Source organism: Entelurus aequoreus, linkage group LG14 (genome assembly GCF_033978785.1).
Source record: "Entelurus aequoreus isolate RoL-2023_Sb linkage group LG14, RoL_Eaeq_v1.1, whole genome shotgun sequence".
NCBI lineage: Eukaryota > Metazoa > Chordata > Actinopteri > Syngnathiformes > Syngnathidae > Entelurus > Entelurus aequoreus.
In genome coordinates this window covers 51096665-51109505 of record NC_084744.1, presented here as the reverse complement: position 1 = coordinate 51109505, position 12841 = coordinate 51096665, and the positions used below count along the sequence as shown (strand labels likewise).

The 12841-nt window shown below is 40.8% G+C and overlaps 2 protein-coding genes across 7 annotated transcripts in view; one reads left to right on the top strand and one right to left on the bottom strand.

Annotated features, from left to right (window-relative positions):
• LOC133665011 (solute carrier family 22 member 4-like) overlaps positions 1-12841 on the top strand; it is a 127679-nt gene that overhangs the window by 27200 nt on the left and 87638 nt on the right. For 4 of the 6 annotated variants that reach the window (XM_062070153.1, XM_062070147.1, XM_062070149.1 and 1 more), the window contains exon 3: positions 12377-12542. The gene's annotated coding sequence lies outside the window, so the exon portion shown is untranslated. Of the gene's footprint in view, positions 1-3891; positions 4021-4278; positions 4293-12376; positions 12543-12841 lie in introns of those variants that run through there. The other 2 variants (XM_062070150.1, XM_062070151.1) reach the window with 2 other exon arrangements.
• Positions 3606-12841, bottom strand: part of LOC133665009 (organic cation/carnitine transporter 2-like) — a 33349-nt gene continuing 24113 nt past the window's right edge. Inside the window, exons 7-10 of the mRNA XM_062070145.1 lie at positions 12395-12609; positions 5303-5485; positions 5096-5231; positions 3606-4493 (exon numbers count right to left, since the gene is read on the bottom strand). Coding sequence (XP_061926129.1) covers positions 4421-4493; positions 5096-5231; positions 5303-5485; positions 12395-12609 — 607 coding nt within the window. The 3' untranslated portion in view covers positions 3606-4420. The remainder of the gene's footprint in view (positions 4494-5095; positions 5232-5302; positions 5486-12394; positions 12610-12841) is intronic.

Here is a 12841-nt window from a genome sequence, read left to right as displayed (position 1 = left end):
GGGAATTGGCCTTGAATAATTTGTGCACAGTATGTCAGTCATTAACTTGATGCTGTAAAAGTGTAATCTACTTTTAAAAGATCAGTTCTGTTTTCTAAGTTTTTCCTAAAAAGTCAAAGCAGTATTGAGAAAAGTAGATAGATAGATAGATAGATAGATAGATAGATAGATAGATAGTACTTTATTGATTCCTTCAGGAGAGTTCCCTCAGGAAAATTTTAATTCCAGCAGCAGTGTACAAAATTGAGATCAGATTTAAAAAGTAAAAAGTAAATAATGGGGGTAGCTTGCTCCCTTGTCTTTGTTTTTGTTTTCTTTGGTTCAGGGGTGACAGGGCTCAAATTTAACCGCGGCAACTGCGGCAAAAGCCGCGACCGCCCTCATTTGCCGTAATGCCCTAAAAAATTGACCAACATTTCCCCCCGTTGGCTCCAGACAGAGACGATTTTTGATGCAATATTTCTTTGTTGAGCACAGGCGCACCCCGACGTGTCTTATTTCATTTAATTTCATTTCATTTTTATTTATCTCCTTCATTGATGTGCATCTTTGATCGATAGACAATTATACCTCAATTATTCAATTATACATTTACACACCAATGCCTGAGAAGGAGCAGGATGAAGAAAAATCTTATTTTTCTGCCCCCTTCAACATAATACGTAGTCTTACTTAATTATATCATATAAACCAACAATAACATCCAAATATAACGAAAACAAACAAAAAACACAAGAAGTGCAAAACTTCATGATGTACAAACCGAACAAAAAAACAAAAGAAGTAATATACACCTCACGGGATGATACAAAACAAATACAAAACCAGGCAATAAATAAGTAAAATAATAAATATAAAGCAAAATGTAAACACTTATGGCTGTCCATATGATCTTATTGTTCTGTCTTTATATATTTTTTCAATTGGAATATATTTTTACAATCTTTTATCTCATTGTAAAGAGAATTCTATAGTTTAACCCCCACCACTGATATACACATTTGTTTTAAAGTTGTCCTTGAATACTGATGTTGGAAATGACCTTTTCTTCTATGCTCTTCATTCTCAGAAGTGATGACAAACATTTTTTGTAAATTTGCTGGTAATGTTTTACTTTTAGCCTTAAACATGACACATAATGTCTGTAACTTTACTAGCTCCTGTAATTTCAATAAACCCGAATTGATAAATAATATGTTAGTGTGTTCTAAGTAATCTACTTTATGAATAATCCTTATGGCTCTTTTCTGTAGTTGATACAGAGAAAGTTGCGGTGCACAAGGAATACAATTTGAAACGTCATTATACAACTAGACATGCTGAGGAGTATGCAAAATGCCAGGGAGATGAGAGAGTGAACCGCGTTGCAAATTTTAAAACCAGTCTACTGAGGCAACAAGATTTTGTCAAGAAAGCAAGCGAAAAGAGCGATGCAGCAGTCAAAGCTAGCTACATGGTGAGTGAGATGCTTGCTAAGGCGGGAAAGCCATTCAAAGAAGGGGAATTCATTAAAAAGTGCACGTTAGATTTTTTTTTAAGAAATCTTTTCTTGCGGCCCAGCCTCACCCAGTTTCTGCATCCAGTGGCCCCCAGGTAAATTGAGTTTGAGACCCCTGTGTTAGAACCATATGAACCATCTCGGGCTTTGAGAACCCCAGGGAGTGTTCTCCTGCTGACATGTTTAGAACCATATGAACCACATTGGGCTCTGAGAACCTCAGGGAGCGAATCTTTTGCTGGTGCCCAGAGTCAGAAACAAACATGGTGAAGCGGCGTTTCACTTTTACGTTCCTAAAATCTGGAATAATCTTTCCGCAGATGGTAGACCATACCGTACCATACCAACTTTATTTATAAAGCCCTTTAAAAACAACTACAGTTGAAGAACAAAGGGCTGTATACCACAAAGAAATACAGGCAAAGGACAGACTAAAAAATAACATTTAAAACAGAAGTAAATTACACATTGAAAAAGCAAATACAAATTATCATAAGAACAATTTGTTAGATTAAAAGCAGTTAAAAACAGGCCTTAAAGGCCAACTGAAAGCCACTACTACCGACCACGCAGTCTGATAGTTTATACATCAATGAGGAAATCTTAACATTGCAACACATGCCAATACGGCCGGGTTAACTTATAAAGTGCAATTTTAAATTTCCCGCTAAACTTCCGGTTGAAAACGTCTATGTATGATGACGTATGCGCGTGACGTCAATCGTTGAAACGGGAAGTATGCGGACACATTGAATCCTATACAAAAAACTCTGTTTTCATCTCAAAATTCCACAGTATTCTGGACATCTGTGTTGGTGAATCTTTTGCAATTTGTTTAAATGATAAATAATGATAAATGGGTTATACTTGTAGAGCGCTTTTCTACCTTCAAGGTACTCAAAGCGCTTTGACAGTATTTCCACATTTACCCATTCACACACACATTCACACACTGATGGCGGGAGCTGCCATGCAAGGCGCTAACCAGCAGCCATCAGAGGCAAAGGGTGAAGTGTCTTGCCCAAGGACACAACGGACGTGACTAGGAAGGTAGAAGGTGGGAATTGAACCCCAGTAACCAGCAACCCTCCGATTGCTGGCACAGCCACTCTACCAACTTCGCCACGCCGTCCCCACGTTTAATGAACAATGGAGACTGCAAAGAAGAAAGTTGTAGGTGGGATCGGTGTATTAGCGGCGGACTACAGCAACACAACCAGCAGGACAGAGATGGATAGCAGACGTGGATCGGCCGCCGATATTTGCCTAACAATGCGTATCGGCAAGGCATTGGAAAATGCCGATCCAGATCCAGTTTTAAAAAAAAACTCCGGTCCGTGTTTTCCATTGCACCGATTTAAATACCGTAATTTCCGGACTATAAGCCGCTACTTTTTCCCCTCGTTCTGGTCCCTACGGCTTATACAAGGGTGCGGCTTATTTACGGCCTGTTCTTCTCCGACACCGACGAAGAGGATTTCGGTGGTTTTAGTACACAGGAGGAAGACGATGACACAATGATTAAAGACTGACTTTTCATATACCGGTAGGCTGGTTATTTTGATAACGTACAGGCGAGCACTTTGTATTACTTTGCACCGTTGTATTATTTGTACTCTGCACGAATGCTGTTCGCCATGTCAAAGATGTGAAAGTTTGATTGAATGATTGAAAGATTTATTGTTAATAAATGGGACGCTTTGCGTTCCCAAACAGTCATCTCTGTCCCGAAAATCCCTTCCGTGGTAGCAGGAACCCCTATATACTACGGTAATTACACATCAAAACCCTTTATTTTTTACCAGTGTTTGTACATAGTTGTTCTATTTTTTTGTTTTTAAGACCATGTCTTTAAAAAAAAAAAAAAAAAAAAAAAAAAGGATTTTTAAAAACAAAAAAGGACCTTTTTTTATGTCTACTGATTTACAAATTTGGGCAGTGAATTAAAAAAAATCCTAAAGTCATTCTTGTGTCTTATTTTCAAAACTTTATTGCAATTTTGATTGATTAAACGGAATTTTGGTGCACCTTTGTTTTAGGCCACAGCATTAGGTACACCTGTGCAATTGTTCTACATTGATAAAGCTGACTTTTGAGGTGTTCACTGAACAAATATGATCATTGTTATACTTTTTGTGTGGCCGCCTGCGTCAAATTGTTACTTTTGTAGCTACTGTAAATGAATGATTTTATTGTCATTGTATTAAAAAGAGAACCACATTGTGATATTAAATTTATGTTTTAATAGTAGATTAAATAGTATTCAACTTTTATTGTATGTAGAGCAACCTATCAATTCGCTGACTTTTATTTTTATAGCCTAATTTATCAACTTCCTGTTAGTTAGCTAACTTCCGGGGGAAAAAAAGTTACTTAACTTCCGGTTTTCACCTCGTGGTTTAAGTAAAGCGTCTCATAAGGAACGATTGCTTTTTGTTCTTACAGCTCAGTTCTAACTCTTGAGAAAAAAAATATATACAACTTTCATCGATAAGAAGCTCCGGTGGTCGAAACTCGACAAGGTAAAATGTCATTTCTTAAATATCCACTTTAATATGTTTGTGTTCAAAGCCAAGCTAATGCTAGGGAAGCTAGCGTAGATTGGACTACTTTTGTTATCACAGGTTTCTGGTTGTAGGTCGCCCCCTAACGGTGAGGAGGAGGAAGTGTTTTTATATCAGTACAGTATATGCATAGGTGTACACTTTAAACTTTCTTCATGAAAAAAAAAATTGCATACATTTTTTATTCATACTTAAATTATTTTAATCCTTCTAAACCAACAACTAAAAAGGTTTGGGGGACCCCTGCTGTAAACTGTTACAAATCAATGCTTAAATTATTTATAAATATATATATATATGTGTGTGTGTGTGTGTGTGTTAAGTTAAACATATACATAGCTTCTGAGTTGTTAACTACTTAAAACCTGGATTCAAGATTGGGATAATCCTTTACGCTTTCTGCATGCTCCTCTTCTTCTTTGCCCTTTTGCCTGTGGAAATATTGAAATGTTTTTGAAAAGTTTCGCTACGGCTGTTCTATTTCACTGAATCTCAACACACAGCTAAGCTAATGTTGCTAACCTAGCATTATGTTAAACTATAATGTTAGCATTTAGCTCACATAGCTATGCTAGTGTTGCCAACTTAGCATGATGTAGAAATGTAATGTTAGCATGTAGCTCATATAGCTATGCTAGTGTTGCTAACATAGCATGATGATAACATGGAATTTTAGCAATGTTGCTCACATACCTATGCTAGTGTTGCCAACCTGACATGTTAAAATTTGATGTTAGCAAGTAGCTCATATAGTTATGATAGTTTTGTTAACCGAGCATGATGTTAAAATGTGATGTTAGCATGTAGCTCACATAGCTATGCTAGTGTTGTTAACCGAGCATGATGTTAAAATGTAATGTTAGCATGTAGCTCACATAGCTATGCTGGTGATGTTAACTGAGCATGATGTTAAAACATAATGTTGGCATGTAGCTCACATAGCTATGCTAGTGTTGCTAACCGAGCATCATGTTAAAATGTGATGTTAGCTTGTAGCTCACATAGCTATGCTTGTGTTGTGGAGTCAACTCACCTACACACGGTCTGCATCTGCGACATGGTTTCTGGTAAAGGTTTTCCGTACGTCTCCGGCAGCAGCAGACAAAGGAGGGCCCCAAAAATGGCCAACGTTCCCATGACAATGTACGGTAGCGCTTGATAATATTGTCCTAAGTGAGAAAGTATTTCAACAAGCGGTCGGCACGCCTCCTTTGCGGACGCGGCAATATGACTGACTCACCCAAGTAGATGATGAAGGGGGAGATGATGGTTCCGATGCGAGCGGCCATGGAGCAGCAGCCCATGGCCGTGTTCCGAATGACGGTGGGGAAGAGCTCCGAGGTGACGGTGTACACCACGCAGAACGCGGCCGTCACGCCAAATTTCCCCAGCATCTCCAGCAGCACGGCCCCCCACTGGAGATCTGCAAGTTGTTGAGGATTTGGTTAGTATTCGGTGTTTCCCCCAGAAAATTTGTTAGTTAAGGTGGTGGCTTTCCAGGGGGACGGGGGTGGGTGGGTGGGATTGTAAGGAACAGCGTAACTCGGCCTGTCGCCATCACGTCTCCATCTCATCGCTGCCTTCACAGCCTGGGGGGGCAATAGACTGCAGACTGTGGTGAAGTAGGCCGGCTTTGTCGCGTGAGGAAGCCTACAATTTTTGCTTGTGCTTTCCGCTCCATATGCTGAATGCCGATATACTATACAGTGTTTCCCATAAACTGCCAAGATACCTGTGGCGGTGGGGGCGTGGCTATGGGCGTGGTCACCATGACATCATCGAGCAATTTGCATAATTTACTACAATGATTTGATTTTCTCTAAAAAGGCTCAAAAAATGTATACTTACTAATTAATAACAGTTTTGTTTTAAACGTCCATCCATCCATTTTACAATATAATTACAACACTTTATGTACATATTTATATACAGATTTGAACAATAAGTTATTCACTGAAATATATTTATTAATTGTTGTTCTTACAAAAAATATATCTTATAAAATATAAAAGCTAAAATGTCTCAAAGCTCTGCCCCTTTAATTAGTGCATACTAAATAATTTAACTTTAGCCTTCTACTACAACCATATTATTTACCAGCAACATAAAGTGAAACAGAGGCAGAGGTGTCCTGCCACAGTCAGTAACAAATAAACAGAAAACAGTAGTGGTGGTAGATAGACACAGAGCTTCATCAAACATCTGATCCACTGAACAAAGAGCTCCAAAAATCTTGAACTTTAGTTCAGTTTTACTCCCTACACTTAACCATGTGTTTCCTACTGCCTGCCGACTTTGCACCCTTTGTTATATACACATGTTGTGTTTCTAATATAAATACATTTAGTAAAGTCAAATACAAATAAGGCAACAAGAGAAGTACCCTACACTTCTCTTTTCTAAAGTAAATCTGAACAGCCTATATGGGCATCTACATCAACTATATGATTTGCCTGAGAAGCTGGAGAGGACAAAAAAAAATAAAAAATTAAATTTTTTAATTTTATTTAATCTTATTTGTTTATTTGTGGCGGACGTAATTCTTTCGTGGCGGGCCGCCACAAATGAATGAATGTGTGGGAAACCCTGCTGTATATATCTCGATGTTTTCTGTAAAGTAAAAACAATACACGAAACAGTCCTAGTTTCCTGAGATACTAAGTATGTCAATATTATGACTTAGTAAGTCAGTATTTTGACTTACTAAGCACTGTGGGAAACCCTGGTATTGTGTGTCCCCACATTGGGGCAGCAACATGGACAGTAGATGCTTCTGCACAATTTTACTTGACTTCTTTGTCATAGAGGCAAATAAGACAACTTAAGAGCAGTGGTGGACGATGCGCCTTTCAGCTCATTGCCTCGCACTCTTGCCTGTCAATCAGCGGACCCTGGTACAAGTTGGACGTATGGGGCAGGACCCAGTGGCTTATACAGTCATGGTCAAAAGTTTACATACACTTGTAAAGAACATAATGTCATGGCTGTCTTGAGTTTCTACAACTCTTATTTTTTTGTGATAGAGTGATTGGAGCACATACTTGTTGGTCACAAAATACATTCATGAAGTTTGGTTCTTTTTTGAATTTATTACGGGTTTATTGAAAATGTGAGCAAATCTGCTGGGTCAAAAGTATACATACAGCAATGTTAATATTTGCTTACATGTCCCTTGGCAAGTTTTACTGCAATAAGGCGCTTTTGGTAGCCATCCACAAGCTTCTGCTTGAATTTTTGACCACTCCTCTTCACAAAATTGGTGCAGTTCAGCTAAATGTGTTGGTTTTCTGACATGGACTTGTTTCTTCAGCATTGTCCACACGTTTAAGTCAGGACTGTCATGATCCGTTACCCGGGTCATGGCATGATTTATGTTTGGTAGTTTTTCTGTTTTAGTCTGTTTCCTGGGTGCACCCTCTTTCCCTGTTTTCTGTTGGTTTCCATGGGCACTGATTCTCTTCACCTGTCTTAGTTTTGCAATTAGTGTTCCCACCAGGTGTTTTGGTTAATCACTCCCCTTTATAGTTTCCTGTCACCCAGCAGTAGTTGCTGGGTCAATGTTTGCGATAGGCAACAGTTACGTTCTCCTGGTTTTTTCCTCGCTCTAGCGATTTTATGTACAGTTGCAAAACTGTATTGATACTGTGTCACTAAATACTGACATCTGCTGGACATTAAAAATCCCTACAGCCAACCTATGGACCGACTCAACTGACACTGATTTTATAAAGTTAAAGTTAAAGTTAAACCTAGTATATACAATAATATAAACCAAGTCATTGTTTTTCATTTAGGATTATTTCATATCTTCATTTAAATAAAAATATATTTTTATCTTTTTTAGATACAGTCAATAAATAATGTGAACATGTATCATAACATGGAAATGTAAGAGAACGTGTTGTGAATGAGGATGCTTGTGGACTGGGAATTAAAAAAATTTTTTTTTTACACATTGTTATTTAAAAAAAAACAGTTTTTCCAACGTATTAAATTTTAGACGATTTCTCTTCTTAGTTATTATCCTGGGTGTCCCTGGAACTTCATTTTCAGGCCTGGCCCTATAATGCCTCAGCATTGAGGAGTTGGATTTGTTCATGTATGACAATTCTGTCGTACAAATGCGACATTTAACCTGCAGAAAATATGAATAGTAAAATAAGAATCATTTTGAAGAGATTTTGAATTCTAATAGATGAAGTGGAAACTTTGAGAGAACAGGATGAAAAGACAAGGAAATGAACACAAATACCTTTTTTTCCCGATATATGATCAAGATATTCCCACACGACGGAAATCTTTCTTTTTGCCTGAGGCTGCTCCATGATCTCCGACGACGATAAATTACAAATGACCAATGACAGAAGTGCGGCGATTCTGTTGGCAGCAGCATCTCGTTGACAGATGCGCTTCCTTATAAACACAGTTTGGCGCGCAGGCGTCAGTTCGACACAGTTCGCGTATCGGTCACGTGATCGAAACAGCTCATGATCGGTCACGTGACTTTTTAAAAGCGGTACGCGCACCGACACAGGGTTTTGCTCTATGAGCTCGACGCATGCGCCGATGCATTGGTGTTGCCGGACCCATCACTAGCTCCGTGCTTGCTAGCGTCCTCAGTTTTGTATTTTTGTCCTGCGTTTAATATATTAAAAACTTTAATCTTACCTGCACGCTACTCCTGCTTGTCTTCTGCCTTGGAAGGAACGCTACCAGCGCAGCTATGCGCCCCCGAAGACGTTACAAGAACTTTGGGAAGGCCATTCTAAAACCTTAGTTCTAGCCTGGTTTAGCCATTCCTTGACCACTTTTGACTTGTGTTTGGGGTCATTGTCCTGTTGGAACACCCAACTGCACCCAAGACCCAACCTCCGGGCTGATGATTTTAGGTTTTCCTGAAGTATTTGGAGGTAATCCTCCTTTTTCATTGTCCCATTTACTCTCTGTTTGCCCTGTGATGAGGTGGTGACTTGTCCAGGGTGTACCCCGCCTTCCGCCCGATTGTAGCTGAGATAGGCTCCAGCGCCCCCCGTGGCACCGAAGGGAATAAGCGGTAGAAAATGGATGGATGGCATTTACTCTCTGTAAAGCATCAGTTCCTTTGGCAGCAAAACAGGCCCAGAGCATAATACTACCACCACCATGCTTGACGGTAGGCCTGGTGTTCCTGGGATTAAAGGCCTCACCTTTTCTCCTCCAAACATATTGCTGGGTATTGTGGCCAAACAGCTCTTTTTTGTTTCATCTGACCACAGAACTTTCCTCCAGAAGGTCCATGTGACCAAATATTAACATTGCTGTATGTATACTTTTGACCCAGCAGATTTGGTCACATTTTCAGTAGACCCATAATAAATTCATAAAAGAATAATATCGAATAATATCGGTTAGCATGAAAAATCTCAGATACAATGTCCTATACAAGCAGTCCTGCGGTGTTTTGAAATGAGGTCCTTTATAACAGGTAAACATAGGCCATTTGCTACTAGGAGCTAGCAGCTACAAAACAGCTAGGCACACAATAGCACACAAGCTAGATATACATAATAATTATTGAACAATAAAAGCTGAGGAGTTCAAGTACCTCGAGTGTTGTTCACAAGTGAGGGAAGAGTGGATCGTGAGGTCGACAGGCGGATCGGTGCGGCGTCTTCAGTAATGCGGACGCTGTATCGATCCGTTGTGGTGAAGGAGCTGAGCCGGAAGGCAAAGCTCTCAATTTACCGGTCGATCTACGTTCCCATCCTCACCTATGGTCATGAGCTTTGGGTTATGACCGAAAGGACAAGATCACGGGTACAAGTGGCCGAAATGAGTTTCCTCCGCCAGGTGGCGGGGCTCTCCCTTAGAGATAGGGTGAGAAGCTCTGCCATCCGAGGGGAGCTCAAGGTAAAGCCGCTGCTCCTCTGCTCGAAATTCGAGCCAGATGAGGTGGTTTGGGCATCTGGTCAGGATGCCACCCGAACGCATCCCTAGGGAGGTGTTTAGGGCACGTCCGACCGGTAGGAGGCCACGGGGAAGACCCAGGACACGTTGGGAAGACTATGTCTCCCGGCTGGCCTGGGAACGCCTTGGGATCCCCCGGGAAGAGCTGTACCAAGTGGCTGGGGAAAGGGAAGTCTGGGCTTCCCTGCTTAGGCTGCTGCCCCCGCGACCCGACCTTGGATAAGCCAAAGAAGATGGATGGATGGATGGAAAACAGTTCATTTGTCAACATAAACAAGTATCAAATAATTATATTTACATATCACTTAGACATACAAAGTCTCCAAGGCAGAAGCAAATAAGTAAGTATTCAGTAACAAACGTGTCCGCATCATTCATCTTCGTGCATCGTGAGCTAAATTTTCTTCTAGTTTTTGCAACCACTAGGTGTCACCAAAATCACATTTCCTAACCACTTTAAAAGCATAAATCCTCAGTGTTTTTTCATAGCTCGCTAAATAATAAATGTTTGACTTCTGCTGATATCCATCCATTTTCTACCGCTTATTCCCTTCGGGGTCGCGGGGGGCGCTGGAGCCTATCTCAGCTGCATTCGGGCGTTGTACACCCTGGACAAGTCGCCACCTCATCACAGGGCCAACACAGATAGACAGACAACATTCACACTCACATTCACACACTAGGGCTAATTTAGTGTTGCCAATCAACCTATCCCCAGGCTGATATCGTATCGGATTAAGTTGGTATCGGCCCATACAAAAGGTTGTGAAATCAGTATCGTCTCAGAAGTGGAAAAAGTTGAAACCAAGACACTGAGAATATTTCACAAGCACTTTTTTTTTTTTTACAAAAAATTAAATGTGTATTAATAGCACATGTTTTTACATTGTCAATAAAGTAAAGCGCATGAAAATGGTTTCAGAAATACGCAAGTTATGATTTTATTTGTTAATACGCAACACATTGTATTTAGAGATGTCAGATAATGGCTTTTTTGCCGAAATCCGATATTGTCCAACTCTTAATTCCCGATTCCGATATCAACCGATACCGATATATACAGTCGTGGAATTAACACATTATTATGCCTAATTTTGTTGTGATGCCCCGCTGGATGCATTAAACAATGTAACAAGGTTTTCCAAAATAAATCAACTCAAGTTATGAAACAAAATGCCAACATGGCACTGCCATATTTATTATTAAAGTCACAAAGTGCATTTTTTTTTTTTAACATGCCTCAAAACAGCAGCTTGGAATTTGGGACATGCTCTCCCTGAGAGAGCATGAGGAGGTTGAGGTGGACGGGGTTGGGGGGAGGGTGGGGTTAAGGTGGGGGGTGGGGGGAGGAGGAAGCGGGGGTGTATATTGTAGCGTCCCGGAAGAATTAGTGCTGCAAGGGGTTCTGGGTATTTGTTCTGTTGTGTTTATGTTGTGTTACGGTGCGGATGTTCTCCCGAAATGTGTTTGTCATTCTTGTTTGGTGTGGGTTCACAGTGTGGCGCATATTTGTAACAGTGTTAAAGTTGTTTATACGGCCACCCTCAGTGTGACCTGTATGGCTGTTGACCAAGTATGCATGGCATTCACTTGTGTGTGTGTTAAAAGTCGTAGATATTATGTGATTGGGCCGGCACGCAAAGGCAGCGCCTTTTAAGGTTTATTGGCGCTCTGTACTTCTCCCTACGTCCGTGTACCACTCCGTACAGCGGCGTTTTTAAAAAGTCATAAATTTTACTTTTTGAAACCGATACCGATAATTTCCAATATCACATTTTAAAGCATTTATCAGCCGATAATATCGGCAGTCCGATATTATCGGAAATCCCTAATTGTATTGCATTATTTTAAATGGGAAAGTGGCCCCCAGTGCTGTCATATCTACCTATTATATATTCATGAAAAATGCTGTGGTCGACTCTGTATTGTGACTTGATGCAAGTGCAGTACTGGCAGCAACCAGCAGAGTGTGCTGTTGATTCTGGCGTGACTCCTTTGCTGGCTGTTTGACTTGCACCAGTTTTAGTTCAGTTAAAGTTAAAGTAGCAATAGTTGTCACACACACACACTAGGTGTGGTGAAATGTGTCCTCTGCATTTGACCCATCCCCTTGTTCACCCTCTGGGAGTTGAGGGGAGCAGTGAGCAGCAGCGGTGCCACGCCCGGGAATCATTTTTGGTGATTTAACCCCCAATTCCAACCCTTGATGCTGAGTGCCAAGCAGGGAGGTAATGGGTCCCATTTGTATAGTCTTTGGTATGACTCGGCCAGGGTTTCAAGTCAGAACTTACCCATCTCAGGGCGGACACTTTAACCACTAGGCCACTGAGTAGGTCTCATTGAAAACAGCTGTTGTCCTCCTTGACAGGAAGTCACATGTCCTTACCCATGGGAATGAGGTGAACGCACAGGATCATGACTCCGCCCACCAGCAGCGTGGTGGACTGGCACAAGCGGCGGTAGCAGAAGTGCAGCAGCAGGAGGGCGATGAGGTACGCCGGCACCTCCGTCACCGCCGACAGGAAGCAGTTGAGGTAGGGGTCGCCGTGCAGGTTGGAGGTGTTGAGGATCAAAGCGTAGTAACTGAGGGTGATGACAAACCTGCGGGGAAAGGCATCATATGAAAATAACAACTAACAGTATACAGCCTCCTTTATACTACTGCTTTATAATATGTCAGGCTTCTATAGACACTACCTTCATGTTGTTTTTGTTTCACTGAGTAAGCTAACCTAGCATAGCATGATGTCAAACTGTAATGTTAGCAGGTAGCTCACATAGCAATGCTACTGTTGCTAACCTAGCACGTTTTGAAAATGTAATGTTAGCATGT